Source organism: Platichthys flesus, chromosome 1 (genome assembly GCF_949316205.1).
Source record: "Platichthys flesus chromosome 1, fPlaFle2.1, whole genome shotgun sequence".
Lineage (NCBI taxonomy): Eukaryota > Metazoa > Chordata > Actinopteri > Pleuronectiformes > Pleuronectidae > Platichthys > Platichthys flesus.
The window spans coordinates 18783190-18802075 of record NC_084945.1 but is presented as its reverse complement, the minus strand read 5'-3'; the positions used below and the strand labels follow the sequence as shown (position 1 = coordinate 18802075).

At 41.5% G+C, this 18886-nt stretch overlaps 4 protein-coding genes across 5 annotated transcripts; 1 reads left to right on the top strand and 3 right to left on the bottom strand.

Annotated features, from left to right (window-relative positions):
- Positions 1-1796: 1796 nt before the first annotated feature.
- Positions 1797-3461, bottom strand: si:dkey-148a17.6 (uncharacterized protein LOC108190685 homolog). The gene has a single exon (XM_062387901.1). The coding sequence runs from the start codon at positions 3244-3246 to the stop codon at positions 2161-2163; it is 1086 nt and encodes a 361-aa protein (XP_062243885.1). The 5' UTR covers positions 3247-3461; the 3' UTR covers positions 1797-2160.
- Positions 3462-4757: 1296 nt separating this feature from the next.
- On the bottom strand, positions 4758-6395 carry LOC133958707 (delta-type opioid receptor-like). The gene has a single exon (XM_062393641.1). The coding sequence runs from the start codon at positions 6250-6252 to the stop codon at positions 5113-5115; it is 1140 nt and encodes a 379-aa protein (XP_062249625.1). The 5' UTR covers positions 6253-6395; the 3' UTR covers positions 4758-5112.
- A 1362-nt stretch (positions 6396-7757) lies between these two features.
- On the bottom strand, positions 7758-9258 carry LOC133958699 (delta-type opioid receptor-like). The gene has a single exon (XM_062393628.1). It carries the CDS (start codon positions 9111-9113, stop codon positions 8085-8087), a length of 1029 nt encoding a protein of 342 aa, XP_062249612.1. The 5' UTR covers positions 9114-9258; the 3' UTR covers positions 7758-8084.
- A 649-nt stretch (positions 9259-9907) lies between these two features.
- LOC133953788 (E3 ubiquitin-protein ligase AMFR-like) lies at positions 9908-18862 on the top strand. Of its 2 annotated transcripts, none has more exons than XM_062387888.1 (14): positions 9908-10063; positions 10549-10875; positions 10959-11051; positions 11174-11338; positions 12653-12805; positions 12955-12995; positions 14290-14422; positions 14527-14660; positions 14792-14902; positions 15237-15433; positions 15541-15647; positions 16137-16253; positions 16413-16603; positions 16844-18862. In XM_062387888.1, exons 2-14 carry the CDS (start codon positions 10621-10623, stop codon positions 16998-17000), a joined length of 1854 nt encoding a protein of 617 aa, XP_062243872.1. In that variant the 5' UTR covers positions 9908-10063; positions 10549-10620; the 3' UTR covers positions 17001-18862. The 2 variants fall into 2 exon arrangements, with proteins under 2 accessions (XP_062243872.1, XP_062243862.1); XM_062387878.1 differs by having other exon boundaries at positions 16137-16271.
- The last annotated feature ends 24 nt before the right edge of the window (positions 18863-18886 follow it).

The following is an 18886-nucleotide window of genomic DNA, read 5'->3' as shown; positions in this document are numbered from 1 at the left end:
GCGCATAAATTATTCTATCTGGCTGACCTGGTCCGGCAAATGCTTCAACTGAGATCTCAGACACAAGATATTTCTATCCAAAAAAGGCAAGGAACTTCTATCTTCTCAAAAAAAAAAGACTTTGTTTCAGCTGGTGTAATCTGCTGAAAAGTTAGACAGGAGAGAAGGGAACCTGTGTACTACTAAACTAGACTCAGTGTAGTTTTGCTCTGGTGCATGTGTCGAATTAGATTTTTGTAGTGTGAAGTTTTCCACTTGAGACAACCAAGATTGTGGCTCAACTGTCCCAATTGGCAGGTTTTGCCCAGGGGCTTACCTTCGGCTGGGGCATAGGAAATAATGGGTCAAATATACATGGATTACAGTAATCGCATTTCAAATTAAGTGATCCCTTAAACAATTACTGCAAGGAAAGTATTGAAGGAAAAGTTATTGATTGCCTTAACCATATTGTAAATCCAGCGGGTGTGTGCTTTGGAACTTTTACTACTTTTACTTGGGTAACAATGACACCATATCTTTAATTTACAAATAACTAAACCCAAAGTACAATGTGTTAATTCAATGACATAATACAGAGGCAGGTTATAGGAATAGGTCATCAATGGTAGTGGGTATGCTGGGCACATACCTCAATGCTAATTTTGTCTTATGTGCAAACTGCTTCCTCATTCTGTGAGAAAAAAGTCTTGTGCGTGAGGCAGTTTTCTTGTGCAATCTCGTCTGACACGCATTTGTGTTTGTCACACCCTTTTCACTCTGTAAATTTCCACCCTCACAGTTTAAATAATTATGACTCACTATTAATTAAGGGCTCCGAAAGATAGCGTCTAGCCCTGGTCACAGTGGGTTTGTTCAAGTTCAATTTCTTATCACAATGAACTGTCTTATTGTATTCAACACAACATACAAATGACAAAGATCTGAAAAATCGTTTGTATGAAATGTCAATTCTTCGATTCTCTTAAGACACTAAAAGCAACTGCCATGGTAACAACAATGCATTAGTATAATTATAGTAGTAGATAATATAGCCCTGCATTATGGTAGAGTTGAACTTAGTCAGTTTTTTTCTGATTGTCCGAACAGAGATTAATTTACATTATTCAATGATTTACTGTATATGCTTCTTATTAACAGCCCTATTGATACAAAATGTATAGGTATTATTAATAATAATGAATGACGCCAGACTGAAAAGATGGGAAAACCACCATAGTTCTAACACTGTGCTGTCAATGCCATCTACTGGTAAGTCAGTAGCAGGTCAGTAACAAGAGGTCTTGTCGTCATGGCAACACACAAACTGTCATTCAAGTTTGAGACAAACTCCAGATGCTATGACAATAATATCAATAGATAATTAGGTCACTGTTTTTCAGATAAAGTTAACAAATATCAGTAACCAAGCTGCGTCTTCAGACTGTTACAAAACATTGAGACATGATTCCTCTTTTTGCTGCTCTATACAGGGAACATGCAATTTTTCATTTTGCAATCTTTTCTTCAAGAGGAAGTTGAAAGCAGGACTGGGGTGCACCACTTAGACTATTGTTACCTGATTTGTCACGAGTACAAAATATTTTTACAAAAGTAAAAAAATTTGGATTCCATACGAGAGTAAAAAATGGCAGTATAGGCAACTTTAACACATAAATTCAGATGATCAGATTGTGTTGTATATGTAAAAGGTCCCCAGGACAGAACTAGATCACAATATAAAAAATTGCTTGCCAAACAGCGGCTATGAGCGAATGAAATATCCAATTGTGGTTAAGGCAGAGATAAGAATTAAGAGACGCAACCACAGGATTATCGGCTGACAACCTATTGTGCTTTGTATTATCATGTTTATCCTTGCGGACATCAATAACAATACTATATATTTGACAAAAACGTACCTTGAGACATTACAGTACAACTTTTTTAATACCAAATGACATAACTCTATGTACATAATATAGTGTTTTTATAAATACATGTTCACGATGTAAAAGCAAACCAAATCATGAAAAATGGGTAATTTGCAGATCTAGACGAGTATTGAAACAGATCAAGTGACATCCTGTTAATCTGTGTTGTGAAATTTAAAAATGCAACAAATAATGATATTTACACAGACACACGGAGCAGAGATGTACAACCTGTACAGTTTCAATATCAGGACGCATTATTTTCACACATTTTAATCAAGATGTCCATTTGGTCTTTTGACTCCAACACACACTCGGAGCTGTTGGTCAGATTGCTTTGTCTCTTAGACACAAAGGACATCTCTCTGTTGCCTTCGCCTGGGGATGTGCCGGAGATGTGTCGGAAGAGCTTCAGGATGCCGGTGTCACGCAGGGAGCTCCTGAAGGTGCGAGCTGCAAACATGTAGAGGAGGGGGTTTACAGTGCTGCTGATGAACACCATGGCTCCGGCGATGAAGATCATGGTGTCCCTGACGCCCTCCAGAGAGTTTGCTGCATCAGAATGGGAACCTTGGATGCCCAGGATGACTAGTGAGATGATATTTCCCAAGTGATGAGGTGTCCAACAAAGGCCAAACACGACTACAACGCTGGCAATGAGAACAGTAGACTTGCGCTTGGACTTGAAGGTCATCTGAGTAATCCGGCTGCACAGGCAGCCGTAGCAGACCACCAGTATGGAGAAAGGTATTATGTAGCCCACCAGTGTTTCCAGCAGCACACAGACCAGCTCCTGCGTCACAGAGGTGTACTCCCGATACAGACACTGCTCCTCACCAGACTCCGTATCCATAACCTGAGTTGGGATGATGGGGATGCTGAACAAGAATGCTAAACTCCACAGAGTCAGCAGTACTTTATCAAGAGCTTTTTTCCTTTTCCAGTCAGCTGAAGCAAAAGGATAACGCACAGCCAAAAAACGTTCCACACTCATGAGGGTGATGAGGAATACGCTGCTGTACATACAGGCTGTGATCACAAACACGATTGCTTTGCAGGAGGCCTCTCCAAACACCCAGGAGTGGGCCAGGGAGTAGATCCACAGAGGCAGGGTGATAAGGACCAGCAGATCCGCAACAGCCAGGTGCAGGATGAGAACCACGGTGTGGGAACGCTGCTTGATGTGTCTCAGGATGGTCCAGATCACCAGAAGGTTCCCTGGAACTCCAACCAGGAAGGACAGACCCAGTATCACACAAGCCGTTGCTGTTCCACCATCAAACTCCTCAGGGGCCATTTCCTCTGAAGGAGACAACTCAGCTGAGTGGTTCATGCTGAAAGTGTTTGTGCTGACAGTGGTGTCTGCATGAAAAGAAAACCAAAGTGCTGTACAAGCAAGTCTTCACTTCCCTTTTAGGAAAGAGTGCACAGGGTTTCCTCCCAGGCCTAGACATGGAGAGGTGATTCATTCATGCATCATCCGTCCATTTTTCACCTCAGATCATACATTCGGATAAAGAAACAATGTGTTTAGAAGACCTTCAAATAAAGAAAACATGGCTAGATTTAGTTTGATCCAAAAAATAAGATTGAATCAGATTCTCAATCAGACAGTGAGACATTAGAGGCAATTTAATGACCATGTTGTCAAGATTTCTTGATATATGTAAAATTATTTATAAATAAAGAACCACAGCAAGAGTGTGATTGTCCATACTGTATAAGAAGGTTCAAAAGCAATGTACATGTTCCCGATGATTAAAGCCTGAATAATGAGATGTGACTTTTTTACAGGCCATTGCTTTTCAACTCCTGTTACACCACTTTTCAGACTGTGGGGAGGACAGTGAAACTGCAAAGACTTCCTGATGTGTGTGAGCGAGTACCTGAATTAGAATGTAAGCAAATTTTGTTTGAAGCCCTCGATTGTAATGCATATTTAATATTTGATTTAAAACTCAATATGGTTTATGGAAATCAAATATTACAGTGACGTTTTTTTGTAAAACTTATGAATATTTCTTGTCTCTTTTGCATTTAAACTTTTGTATGCCTTCATTTACTACCACCACTTATATTAACAACTGCACTGTATATATACTTATTATATCTACACTACCTACTTCTATTGCTGCTAGTCTTGTATCAATGCTATTCATATTCCGTAACTATTTCTTACTGTACATATCTTGTTTATTTACATATTCAACTTTACATTTGCACTTACTCTGCACTTTTACTGCTTTTTCGCACTTCTGGTTAGATGCTGCATTTATTAGAGATAACGAACTGCATTTCGTTATCTCAGTACTTGTACTCTGTGAAATGACAATAAAGTTGACTCAATCTAATGACAGCCAGTGGCTGTTTTCAAGTTTTCAAAATATAACGTTCTTGCTAATGTTATATCTCAAAAGCCTTCAGGGGATATTTTATTTGCACCAGACACATACACTTGGACTCAAGGAGGAGTCCAAGTAGTTAGTGGTCAAGGGTCAAATGTCAAGGTCACAATGGCCTCATAAAACATGCTTTGGGCTTCTTAACCATGATCTCAAATCTGCCTTTAGGGAATTTCTTTAAAAGTTAATAGTTGTCACTTGGACTCAAAGATGAACTAATTCAATTTCAGTGGTCAAGGGTCAAGTTGACCTCATATTAGTCTGGAATGAAAAAAAGTATGTAGACTTCAATAGCATTGGAGGGAGAGGCATACAATCGCAGGGTGGTAATTTGAGTTTCCACAAATGAATAATTGCTCTTATTTGGGCCTATTTTAACCCCGTGAGGCAAGACATTATTTTAAAGGGGCACTCCCTTGGATCGAAATAAGATAGATTGATACACAGATTAAATTTTTAATAACAACCATAAACTGAATCTCTAGCATTTTCCAAGAATACTGATTTAGAGAAAAGACATTACTGAACATCATTAATTGTGGCATACACAGTACACATTACACAACACTAAAGGCCACATAAAATTGTCAGAACATTTCAATCACCATAATAAATGAGTATAAGATTTGAGGAACACATAAACGGTACAGTTCCGTTTGTTTACGGAACTGTACCAAAGTTGAAAGTTAAACAAGGATGGGAGAATATGGTGACCTTTAACAGTACCTATCATCAACCACACCTAAGCTATTAAACCATCAGATCATAAACAGGCTTTGATTATAAAGGTCCATTATTCAATGGAGAAGACAAAGTTCACATTTTACAGGCATATCATTTTCTGGGATTCTTTTTTTCTCACACTGGTCTGACATCAGCTCTACCTGTGGATTTGCTGCCCTCTGGCTTGTCTGCTGCTGTACTCCCAGCTCCATGAGTCTGTTGGCGTGAGTTGCCATTTCCTTGAACAGCCTGACCATTCGGGAATCCTCGAGATTACCTCGCAAGTTCCTCGCAAATAAGGCGTAGAGCACAGGATTCAATGAACTGTTGATGAATACAAGGGCACCGGAGCAAAGGATAAAACTCGCTGGCACACAATCATAGTCACTGCCTGACTTAAAGATGCAAACCAGATCCATGATGTTGATGATGTGGTAAGGAAACCAGCACAGAAGGAAGGCTATAACAACTGTGTGCACGAGAACCAAGGATTTCTGCTTTGTGTTGTATCTCATTCTAATGAGTTGAGCTGTCACTAGACAGTAACAGATACTAATGATGATGAAAGGAAAAAAGAAGCCCCCAAAGGTCTCCAGGCACAACATGATGATTTCTTGAGTCACAGAGCTGAATTCCCTGACAAAACACTGCTTACTTCCATCATTTTCATCCAAAGACTGGGTGAGTAAGACAGGTGCTCCAACAAGGATAGCAAGGAGCCACAAAAGTACCAGACACCGGTTCATCGATCTCTTAGTCATCCAGCGCATTGTTGAAAATGGATGGCAGATGGCTAGAAAGCGCTCCACACTCATGAGAGTGATGAAGAAGATGCTGCTGAACATGCACACACTGATGATGTACACCAAGGCTTTGCAGAAGGCCTCTCCAAACACCCAGGAGTAGACCAGGGAGTAGATCCAAACAGGCAGGGTGATAAGGACCAGCAGGTCTGCAGCGGCCAGGTGCAGGATGAGCACCACGGTGTGGGAACGCTGCTTGATGCATCTCAGGATGGTCCAGATCACCAGAAGGTTCCCTGGAACTCCAACCAGGAAGGACAGACCCAGGATCACACAAGCCGCTGCTGTCCCAACGTCAAACTCCATAGTGGCCATTTCCTCTGAAGGAGACAACTCAGCTGAGTGGTTCATGCTGAAAGTGTTTGTGCTGACAGTGATGTCTGCATGAAAAGAAACCAAAGTCCTGTACATGGAAGTCTTCACTTCCCTTTTAGAAAAGAGTGCACAGGGTTTCCTCCCAGGCCTAGACACAGAAAGGTGATTTATTCATGCATCATCCGTCCATTTTTCACCTCAGATCATACATTTGAATAAAGAAATAATTGTGTTTAGAAGAGTTTCAAATAAAGAAAACATGGCTAGATTTAGTTTGATCCAAAAAATAAGATTGAATCAGATTCTTAATCAGACAGTGAGACATTAGAGGCCATTTAATGACCATGTTTTCCAGATTCCTTGATATATATAAAACTCTTTCTAAATAAAGAACCAAAGCAAGAGTGTGATTGTCCATACTGTGTAATGTAAAAAGAAGGTTAAAAGCAATGTACATGTGCCCGATGATTAAGTCCTGAATAATGAGATGTGACATTCAGCACATGTGACTTTTTTACATGCCATTGCTTTTCAACTCCTGTTACACCACTTTTCAGACTGTGGTGAGGACAGTGAAACTGCAAAGACTTCCTGATTTGTGTGAGCGAGTACCTGAATTAGCATATAAGCAAATTTGGTTTGGAGACCCTTATTGTAATGTATATTTAATATTTGATTTAAAACTCAATATGGTTTATGGGAAAAAATATTACAGTGACGTTTTTTAAAAAATTATTAATATTTCTTGTCTTATCTTACCACCAATACTTATACTAACACCTGCACTTTATATATACTTATCATATCTAAACTACCTACTTCTATTGCTGCTAGTCTTGTATCAATACTATTCACATTCCATATCTATTTCTTACTGTACATGTCTTATTTATTTACATATTCAACTTTACATATGCACATACTCTTCACTTTTACTGCTTGTTCGCACTTCTGGTTAGATGCTAAACTTCATTTCGTTGTCTCAGTACTGAAAATAAAGTTGAATCTAATCTAATCTAATGACAGCCACTGGCTAGGGTCAATATGTTTTCAAGTTTTATGTCCCTCCAACCGTCCCCTTCTTGTGACTGTGATATGTCCAAAAGCCTTCAGAAAATATTTAATTTGCACCAGACACATACACTTTGTCTCAAGGAGGAGTCCAAGTAGTTAGTGGTCAATGGTCAAATGTCAAGGTCACAATGGCCTCATAAAACATGCTTTGGGCTTCTTAACCATGATTTAAAATCTGCCGTTGGGGAATTTCTTTAAAAGTTAATAGTTGTCACTTGGACTCAAAGATGAACTAATTCAAATTCAGTGGTCAAACGTCAAGTTGACCTCATATGAGTCTGGAATGAAAAAAGTATGTAGACTTCAATAGCATTGGAGGGAGAGGCATACAATCGCAGGGTGGTAATTTGAGTTTCCACAAATGAATAATTGCTCTTATTTGGGCCTATTTTAACCCTGTGAGGCACGACATTATTTTAGAATGGCACTCCCTTGGATCGAAATAAGATAGAATGATACACAGATTAAATTTTTATTAACAACCATAAACTGAATCTCTAGCATTTTCCAAGAATACTTATTTTGAGAAAATGAAATGACGCATCATTAATTGTGGCATATACAGTACACCTTACACAACACTAAAGGCCTCATCAAATTGTCAGAACATTTCAATCACCATAATAAGTTAGTATAAGATTTGAGGAACACATAAACGGTACAGTTGTTTACAATGACATCTAAAGTTGAAAGTGAAACAAGGATGGGAGAATATGTTGACCTTTAACAGTACCTATCATCAACCATCCCAAGCTATTAAACCATCGGATCATAAACAGGCTTGGATTATAAAAGTCCATTAATCACTGCAGAAGACAAAGTTCACATTTTAAAGGCATGTCAGTTTCAGGGATTCAGTTTTTCTCACACTGGTCTGACATCAGCTCTACCTGTGTATTTGCTGCCCTCTGGCTTGTCTGCTGCTTTACTCCCAGCTCCATGAGTCTGTTGGCGTGAGTTGCCATTTCCTTGAACAGCCTGACCATTCGGGAATCCTCGAGATTACCTCGAAAGTTCCTCGCAAGTAAGGCGTAGAGCACAGGATTCAATGAACTGTTGATGAATACAAGGGCACCGGAGCAAAGGATAAAACTCGCTGGCACACAATCATAGTCACTGCCTGACTTAAAGATGCAAACCAGATCCGTGATGTTGATGATGTGGTAAGGAAACCAGCACAGAAGGAAGGCTATAACAACTGTGTACACAAGTACCAAGGATTTCTGCCTGTCGTTGTATTCCATTCTCCTGAGTTGGGCTGTCACTAGACAGTAACAGATACTAATGATGATGAAAGGAAAAAAGAAGCCCCCAAAGGTCTCCAGGCACAACATGATGATTACTGGAGTAACAGAGCTGAATTTCCTGACAAAACACTGCTTACTTCCATCATTTTCATCCAAAGACTGGGTGAGTAAGACAGGTGCTCCAACAAGGATAGCAAGGAGCCACAAAAGTACCAGACACCGGTTCATCGCACTCTTAGTCATCCAGTGCATTGTTGAAAATGGATGGCAGATGGCTAGAAAGCGCTCCACACTCATGAGAGTGATGAAGAAAATGCTGCTGAACATGCACACACTGATGATGTACACCAAGGCTTTGCAGAAGGCCTCTCCAAACACCCAGGAGTAGACCAGGGAGTAGATCCACACAGGCAGGGTGATAAGGACCAGCAGGTCGGCAGCGGCCAGCTGCAGGATGAGCACCACGGTGTGGGAACGCTGCTTGATGCATCTCAGGATGGTCCAGATCACCAGAAGGTTCCCTGGAACTCCAACCAGGAAGGACAGACCCAGGATCACACAAGCCGCTGCTGTCCCAACGTCAAACTCCATAGTGGCCATTTCCTCTGAAGGAGACAACTCAGTTGAGAGGTTCATGCTGAAAGTGTATGTGCTGAAACTGGTGTCTGCTTGAAAAGAAAACCGAAGTGCTGTTCAAGGAAGTCTTCACCTCCCCTTAAGGAACGTCATCTCAATTTAAGAGATATAAATCTGATTGCACGTATATCTCAGTCATGTACTGATTTACTTAGCATGACACAAAAAAAGTTCAAAGGGTCTTTTACAATGTTTTGGCTTCAGTAGCAATAAACTAGTCTTTAGTTTAACTTTCTTGTCCTATTTCTATTTGACATGAGACTGTAGGTTTAAGTGTTAGACTAGAGTTCATTCAAGTTAATTATTCATTCTTCCAACATTTCAACGTGTAATTTTTAAACTGGACATTTCATGATTTAAATGTCACCGGATAAATCTACAGTGATATCACAGCAGATGAAGAGGAAGAAAAACACGCGCGTCACTTTATTTTTTACACATCACGTGCCATGCAAATAAAAGACATGCACATCAAGACAAAAGGCCATGCAAATAAGTTATTTTTTAAGCTCACGGAAATAAAATATTCATCTAAAAAATTCCATCAACACTTTCTTGACAAAGCCCCCAAAAATTGAGTTTTTAGTGCATGGCTACCATTAAGATAATCCTTTTATTTTTGCCGGAAACATGTTGACGTAAGAACAGAAATGAAATCCCAGATCATGGATGTGGTCTTCGTGTTGACGGAAGTCTTGATCTCTCGAACAGTAGAAACCCAGACATTGATCGAGAGGTCAGGGGAAAGTTGTCGTGACGACGTAGTTACGATGCGCAGCTCCGACAGCCCCCCCCCCCTCCCTCCCCCTCCCAGCTCAGCTGCCTGCTCGGTGGAATAAACAAGACGATGTTGTCAACTCCGCTGTTCCCGGTGCTGCTGCACTGAAAGTACAACACGGAACACGGCGAGTGACGCTGGACACCTTCTCTAACCAAGCCCGCGACGACCTGTGAGTGACGATCTGGGACCAGCTCGATGTCTGGGGCTTGTTAACGGGGGTCGGCTTTGTGGCCAACGTTAGCTGACAGCTAGGCTAGTGCTAGCTAGCGTTAGCCAGGTGATAAGCTAACGGGAGGGGCGTGAGCTGCTTTTGTTCAGCGTTAGCGCTACGGGGGTGTTTATGTAAGCGCGTTCGATCGCCGATTCAATACGCTTTAATTTACACATATACTAACAGTCTTGAGCTAGCACGCAGGAGGCCGACCAGAGAGGGAGGTTGTCAATGGTTAACGTCAATCTGCTAACTTCCTGGAAACTACCATGGCAATCTTTCATTCGTGTGTCAACTGTCAATTTCCACAATCGTCGTTAATTCACACATCGGCACGATTTAACAGCTATCCCGTGCTACCACGTTTGCGTTTGTGTAACAACTACACTGAGTTGAGTAATAAAGTTTGGCCGACGTCGGCAAACTCTCCTCTGCCCTTACAGGTTGTTTGAGTTCTCTGATCAGGACAGACCCCGTTTCTACGCGTCGAGAAGAAGAGGAGCTCACAGGCTGCGATGCCTCTGCTGTTTCTGGAGAGGTTTCCATGGCCCAGCCTGCAGACCTACACAATCCTGAGTGTGGCTCTGCTCGCGGGCAGCATCTTCAGCGCCTACAACACTGTCACTGACCCAGGCTTTGGGGCCTTGGAAGCCGATGAAACCCAGGCTGCCCCAGGGGTGGATCTTGAACTTCTGAATAATGATTTTAGTGACACGGAGCTGGCGACCACTGTGCTGTGGTATCTTGCCACTGACAGTCTCTTTGTATGGGTGAGTGTTGTTTCCTTAAAGACCTTGCATTGCTCCAGAGAAAATAAACAACTAACTGCCACTCTGCTCTCGTGCTCCTCCAGGTGCTAGTCAACACATTCTGCTGCTCTTTGATGTTATTCGCCAAAATGATTCAGTACGTGGTGTTCGGCCCACTGAGAGTCAGCGAGAAGCAGGTGAGTCTGTTAAAAGGAGGTCTGTCAAACAGCCTGGGGTTGTCAACCTCTAAGCCTATTGCAACTCAAGTGTAGACCTTCTAGAAATTAACTTGCTAATGTGCTCTGTGTTTACTCCTCAGCACCTGAAAGACAAGTTCTGGAACTTCATCTTCTACAAGTTTATTTTCATTTTCGGCGTGCTGAATGTGCAGACAGTGGAGGAGGTGGTCATGTGGTGTTTGTGGTTCTCTGCACTGGTCTTTCTCCACCTCATGGTTCAGCTCTGCAAAGACCGATTTGAATATGTAAGTTCTAGAAACAACACCTTTCTTTTTTGACTCTCTCCAGGGCTCCCTCGTTCATGACGTCCTCATATGAAAATCTTAGAATAAACTAATTTATTATTATTTTCCTTTTTGCTATAGACTATTCAAGCACTTTGTACATTGCAATGTAGATTCAGGCACTGGAAATGGCCAGGATGGCATTAAGCAGGTTTAAGGGCTAAACATCCCTCAGTGAAACCTTTAGCTGTTTAGGATCCATAGCAAACAAGATAGGTCTAGACCCACATTCTTTGTGACTGCCTTTTTATTCATAAATTCTAAGAGTAAGTACAATGCGGCAGAAAGTCCGCTGTTTAATGACACCTGCTCAGTGCAAATACAAACTTTAATAAAGAGTTCACAAAGTGTACTGAGCAACTTCAAAAGTTTGAAGAATGACTGAACTCTGTTCACCTCAGAGTCTATAAATAGTTCCATTGGACTGGTATGTTAGCCTACTGATACAGTTTCACTAACTACATTGACGTGACCCTGTATCAGGTTGTGCCCTGCATCTTGGGCAAAACAAAATATCAGATTTATTCAGCTCCCTGCAAGCAACGACATTTAAAACTGCCATGAAACTGGTATGTTTCCTGTGATGTAATGTTAACTGGCTTTGTGTAACATGAGGCCATTTCTGACTGCCGGTCTGCAGAATCTATACCAATGTATGAGTGTAAACGTCTCCCTTTAGGGTTGAAGTCTGTCAGTTGTCTGCGCCCGGCTTTCTTTCGTTTATCTGCTTCTGTGGGTTCTAGCTTTGGGGGAGTAACATAAACGCTAAAGATGATAGATGGGTCTGTGAGTGTGTAAACCTTGTTAAACAATTTCACCTGAAAAGTGGTCTACACACTCTAGAGCTGTAGTTTCACAGTCTTACGCAATCTTCTTTCTGACCATGGACTTTATGTGGATAATGTGTGAGGAGTTTATTGATTTTAAAATAGGTTGTGTAAAATTTGGAAGGGAAAAGTCCGAGCTCTTAGTCTTTCTCTCAGGTCCTACAGTAGAAATGCTCTTGGAGTTTGGCCCTGATGCTACTGGTTCTCGTTGCTGTGTGATTAGTGCTGCATGACTGTGTGTAATCAAGTTAAACTAAGAAACACTTGCTTTCCATCCGCTGAATGTTTCTCAAACATCTACATTCATATTGTGTTAGTTTATGTTGTCGTTGTTGTCTTTGTCTACTGAAGCCCACTAGAAATTCCCAAATAAGATAAACTAGTCAATTTTATTTGTATCTTGTATATAAGGTCAAAGAAAACTTCACATCCCATTTCTTCTCCACAGCTTTCGTTCTCCCCCTCCACTCCCATGCACAGCCATGTGCGAGTGCTCTGTCTGCTGGTCTCTCTTCTGTTGGACTGCTGTGGCCTCGCTGTGGTCTGTGGTCTGCTAGGAGCATCCCATGGCATGCACACTCTCTCCTTTATGGCAGCCGAGGTGAGAGTCTGGTGCCACAACTGTATAAAAATGCCTAAACTATGTAAAAATGCACTTAGATCATGCTAACCAAATATTCTATTTGAAGTCTGTCATATTTTGGATGGTTATATATTTTATCTACTTAATCTTTGTACTTTTTTCTCCAGTGTCTGCTGGTGACTGTGCGTACTGGGCATGTCATCATGCGGTAAGTCTCCTTAAAGACTCCTCACACAAGCACACTCATGCACACACCGCAGCAGGACAGATGACTTAGCCCCTACAAATTTGGAATCAAGCTGATGTTTTCCTTTGGTTCCATTAGCCCCAGTATGAAAGGTGTCTTTGTCCCAAAGAAGGTGGCTAGGACTTAGGACAACTCTAAATAACTAAAATCAGCTGAGGCCCTTATGGATTCATTAGTGTGGCTCTATATTCGGGAAACTGGTTTTGTCACTAGTAGAAACGTAGCTTCTGCACATGGTGATGTTTACTTTGACCCTAATAGAAAATCTTGATTTATGTTTTACTTGCCTCACAACAGCTTTGGCCTTTTTAACTATTTTGTCTTATTCAAGCATTTTGGCTTAATTGTCTAGGAACAATGAGCTTGTATTTCCTTTCGTTACACTCTTTACTCTCTGTTCCTCTGCTATCTAGATAGATTGGTCAGATTTGTCAAATTTGGTCTTACTGATGGCAGTGATGGTTGTGCTATTGCGTTGTTTATACTTTGTAAAGTAATTTTGATTCATGAACTCATTTTGTTCCAATTGGTGGATCACCCACAACTGTGTCAGTACAGTCTATATCACTTGTAAATCATTGAATGCAATACCGTCAAAAAGATCTTGGTTGTAAATTGCGATTTTGAATGTCTAAAATCATATATCTTGGCTGCTGTATGGAAAATTGTTGCTTGCAAAATGTTTCTGAATGTGATTGTGGGCTGACAGGAAATCCTATATATTTGTACACTAAAAGTACGCCTGGTACAACAGTTGGCACCAGGGGTGTGATTAATTGATCATTAAGAATTTCGTCTGACATTATTTTTTTCATCGATGAAACTATTGCATGTTCGCTATGTGGCAGGAGGTCGGAATATCCGAGTTGCCCTGAACGCAACACAGCAAGGATGAGGGCAGTTGGAGGAAGCAGCCCGGGGCTAGCCTCCGCTGCTCGCATCATGTCCACACACAGACCCTCAGTCCACGGGGAAGGGAACCCGGACAGACCCGGGTCGAGCAAGCTCTCAGCGGCTAGCTGCTCTCTCAGCGGGGCTTAAGAGTAAAGCAGCTCATATTTTCTAGTGTAACCATTGAACGGATCCCGTTTAGCTGCCACAAGAGTTGTTCAAACAGGTATTAGATTGTACAAGTATTAAAATGGTAAATTAAAACAGACACAACAATTAAATAAGATTGTTGAATTTAACTAGGCGAACCCTGCAGAAACCCTGTAAATATCACCTGTGTTTAAAGAGTTGTGCGTGTCCTCAGGTACTCCATTCATCTGTGGGATCTTAACCACCCAGGCACTTGGGAGAGTAAGGGGACTTATGTCTACTACTCAGACTTCATCATGGAGCTGGCCATGTTGTTTCTGGACCTCATGCACCATATCCATATGCTGGTAAGATACACTGAAGGTTCAGAAACATGTGATGTTATGAAAATATAGCGTGTCCTGTTCTCTTGATAGTTCCCTAAACGTCTCCCTTTTCCGTCTCTCGTTAGCTTTTTGGTAACATCTGGCTGTCCATGGCGAGCTTGGTCATCTTCATGCAGCTGCGGTATCTCTTCCATGAGGTCCAGCGTCGCGTTCGCCGACACAAGAATTACCTTCGTGTCATCAACAACATGGAGGCCATGTGAGGCTGTGTTTTATTTGACTGTTTCCTCCTTTTTGTTTTATGTAGTTATTTCTAACTTGTAGCTTTGTACTTAGTCGATCGTCACTTGTTTCTTCATTATTTTCCTATTCTGTGAACTTTTAATGCAGGTTTGCTGTTGCTACTGCCGAGGAGCTGACAGCTAATGACGACGACTGTGCAATCTGCTGGGACACCATGCTGACGGCACGAAAACTACCCTGCGGCCATCTCTTCCACAAGTAAACTGATTTTAAGGAGTTGCTCACATGCAAGGGATGGTTGCGGTATCATTTACATGGGGCTCCTTATCCTAGAAACTGTTTTATTTTGGAGGTATAATAAAGATGTCTAAAGTAGAGACCACACCGGAACAGTTATCTCTTTCATAGTAATATGAATTTCATTGTAAATATACTTTTCTGATAATATAAGAGCAGTTTGGTGAATGTTCTTCAGCAAGATTCCCTGCACGGATCCTGATATTTAGCAACAGAATACATGTCTTGACTCTTAAATGAAAGCCAAGTCTTAGTACCATAATAACATGTTTGATCTGTGGGTCTGTTCTTCCAGCTCTTGTTTGCGGTCGTGGCTCGAGCAGGACACATCATGCCCAACATGTCGGACATCCCTGAACATCAGTGGCGATAGGGGCCCAGCGAGAGGCCAGCCGCAGGGCGCAGGTCTGGGGGACAACGCCGGCCCCGGAGGAGCCGCTCCAGAAGCCAGACCACACATCAACCATCACAACCACTTCTTCCACTTTGATGGTGAGTCTTTCAGACACTGATCCAATGACGAATGTGGTTGTGCAGTTACACTCCACAGATCGGCTGTGTGTGACAATCACTTATTCAACCCACATGTTCCCCTGTAGGATCTCGCATTGCCAGCTGGCTGCCCAGTTTCTCAGTGGAAGTAATGCACACCACCAATATCCTGGGCATCGCTCAGGTCAACAACAACTCCCAGCTCATGGCCATGGTGAGTTCAAGTTTACAGTCTGACGAAGTTTTCGATTTTAAGAGAGATGACAAAGATAGCAGTTGGAACCAGGTATGGGTATGAGGCTGCTCTTGGCTGCATGGCTCATTCAGCCTTCTCCTTCTCTTCTCCTTCTCTTCCACAGTATGGTACAGGGTATTATCCATCAAATTAAGCTAGCCTAACTTGAACTGCAGCCAACCATTCAGGGATGATTGTAACCAAATAATCATGTGACACGGTTGGAAGATAATAAAATAGGTGTTATATGTAATACTGCCAAATCCATGAAGTGATGTTTGCTCTAACATCAACCCTACTGGCACTACAAGAATATTTTTAATCCAACTGATTTGGTAGAAACTGTTAGTTATTAAATATGCCGAGAAGTTGAGGTCTTCTGAAAGGTTTCAATCGCTCAACACTGTTTGCATAAGACCTGCTTGTGTCATTTTCTGACTCCTTGTCTATGTAACGTCTGGTCATCAGGCCCATCAGATCCAGGAGATGTTCCCTCAGGTGCCATCCTACCTGGTGATGCAGGACCTGCAGTTGACCCGCTCTGTGGAGGTCACCACTGACAACATCCTGGAGGGACGCATCCAGGTACCCTTCACAACACAGGTCAGTTAATTTAGGCCTAAATGTTGCAGAGGGAGCCATTTAAATTTTTACATGAATGCCTATGAAAATACTCCCCTGGCTTTCTTTCAAATGGGTCAGAGGAAGAATGGGTCACACTGTCTAACATTATTTATTTCTTAGGCCATAGAGCGCTCCCCTATACAGGGGAACAATGCAGGAGAGGAGCAGGCAGGGTCCAATGGGGCAGCAGAGCAGGAAATCAACGAGGTAGACAGCCTGGAGGTCAGAGGAGGTCGCTTCTCTAAGTCTGCTGAGGAAAGGCAGAAGATGCTAATGCAGAGGAAAGATGAGCTGCTCCAGCAAGCTCGCAGGTTGGTACACTGCTGCTTTGAGGGATTTTTCTTTAACCCACTGGCTTGAGTGCTTGAAATGTCACTACAGTCTTTGAAGCCAGGACTAATGTTGAAGGCTTTTTTGTTTTGGTTACCCAATTGTAAAGAGATTAAAGTGATAATGTAATTTATTCACACATGATAAGGATTCCTAGCTGACTTGTTTTCCTAGTATCTTGCATTCCATCATATCTTCACATTTTCACTGCTTCCCCATAGGAGATTCCTGAACAAGGGTCCAGAGGATCAGGACGAGGATTTGCCTGGACTGGAGGAGGACATTGTCCCAGAGTTGGACTCGAGTGTCCTGAGACGTAGAATCGTGGCAGCAGCTGCAGAGGGACGCATGCAGATCCAGCTAAACCCCTCACCCTGATGCAAAGATTGGCTTCAGCTGAAGAGCCTAAAACATCATCATCCCATGAGGCAAAAACAGAGCTCCTTCAACCTCTCCCCCGTCAATGGTCACCATCTATTCAACCCTCTAATTAAAATGCATTGCAAACATGGCCTTTGGACCGTTCTGAGCTGCCTAAATTAGGTGGGACTACTGTGAATAGCCTCTGCATCACTGATACAAGCCTGAGTATTTGGAGCATTATATAAATTGATGGGTGCAAGTTAAGAAATGCAATGCTGCATTGCCCTTTACTCTCGTGCCATACATTGCTACCACCAGCTTCCATAGAGTCAGTGTCTGCTGTGGGAGATGAGCATGCTTTGTATTCAGGAGATCCAAGTCTTTCATGAGGAGGGTTTGAAGGTGTTATTATTATTCGAAAAAGCTACTTTTTGGGTCCTTGTTTGTTTTCCTTTTAAAAAATTGTTTTTCACACTTTTTGCTCATGGCCGAAAGCTTCGTATTGTGGACGGAGAAACTCGGCTGACGTATTTTTGTGTTATTTTACGAGTTTCAACTGTGAATCAAGTGTAGGCTTATTTCTTACCTTTGAGTAGGAGAATGTCACTTTAGTATTGTTCAGCCTTTCAGTCAAATATGAATGTCTCTATCAAAGCAATGCTGCAGTGTTGTTTTTGACCCAAACGGGTTGTTCTGTATTTAGTGTGTATTAACACCCAGTGCAAATAGGTTTTCATTTGTTGTCTAACACAAGGAGGGAGTTCACGTGTAATTATTTGTTTTGTAAAACTGGCCCCAGATAAACAGAGGGGATATATCACATTTTGTACACAAACCATAGTTCTCGTCTTTTTCATTTTCTTATATTACTCACTGCTGTTGAGTTGTGAAAATATTCTTGTCAGTTGAGAATTGCCAACCAGGTCTGATTTCTTTTGAACTTGTGCAGAAATAGCTAAGTCTGTAGCAGTTGGACTTGCTCCTCAGTATTTCGAGGATGTTTTGCTGCTTTTTCAACAGTGTTCAGAACGTTAGGTGACGCCTCTTGGATGAGCAGCAACATGATCTCAGTAACTTAACACAAATCACCATGTGTTTGCTAATTATAGATCTAATATATATTAATCAGGTGAATGACTGAGAATCTTATTGAAGTTTTGGAGGGGGTGTTTTTTGTTTGTACAGCCTTTGTCTACTCACATTGAGAAGTGCTAACTGAAACATACCAGCAGGGAACATAATCATCCTCTGCTAAAAGACTTTTTACAGAAAGTAACTTGGGTGCTGTCAATTTACACTGAATCTGTAGCTGGTTGAGACGTGTTGACGGACACAAAGACGGACACTGACACTGTGTGTATTATAAGTGTTTGATTTCTTCGATTACTGTGCGAGGGAAGTTGGGGGGGAGGTTTGCATGAATCCAGACAAGTGCTTTTGTTTGCTTCCACTTTATCCCAAAGAGCAGCCCACAAACTTCCTCAAGAAGCTGATGTGTTGTGATATTGATTGTGTGTTTTCATTTTATTGCTCAAACTCTGTTTGGGGGTGTTGTAACAAATATTGGATTTAGATTTCAAGTTTTCAGTTATTTAAATATTAAAAAAAAGGACGGTTTTATTTTCATTTTCAGTTTGTCTTCCTGTTCCTTAACATCTTTGAATATCCATGATATATTTTCCAAATCATGGGTTATCTTTCATAACCATGTCTTATTTAATCAAAACCTAAATACCTATTTGGACTGAGCTTTCCTGTAATTGTGTGCCTAAATTAAGAATGGTTTGGTAATGGATGATTTCTGTAAATCTAGTTTTTGTAAAATATGTCAATACAAAAGACTCAATAAATAGAGCTTCTACGGCTTTTTAACTAAAGAGGGTGAACATGTCATCTTTTGT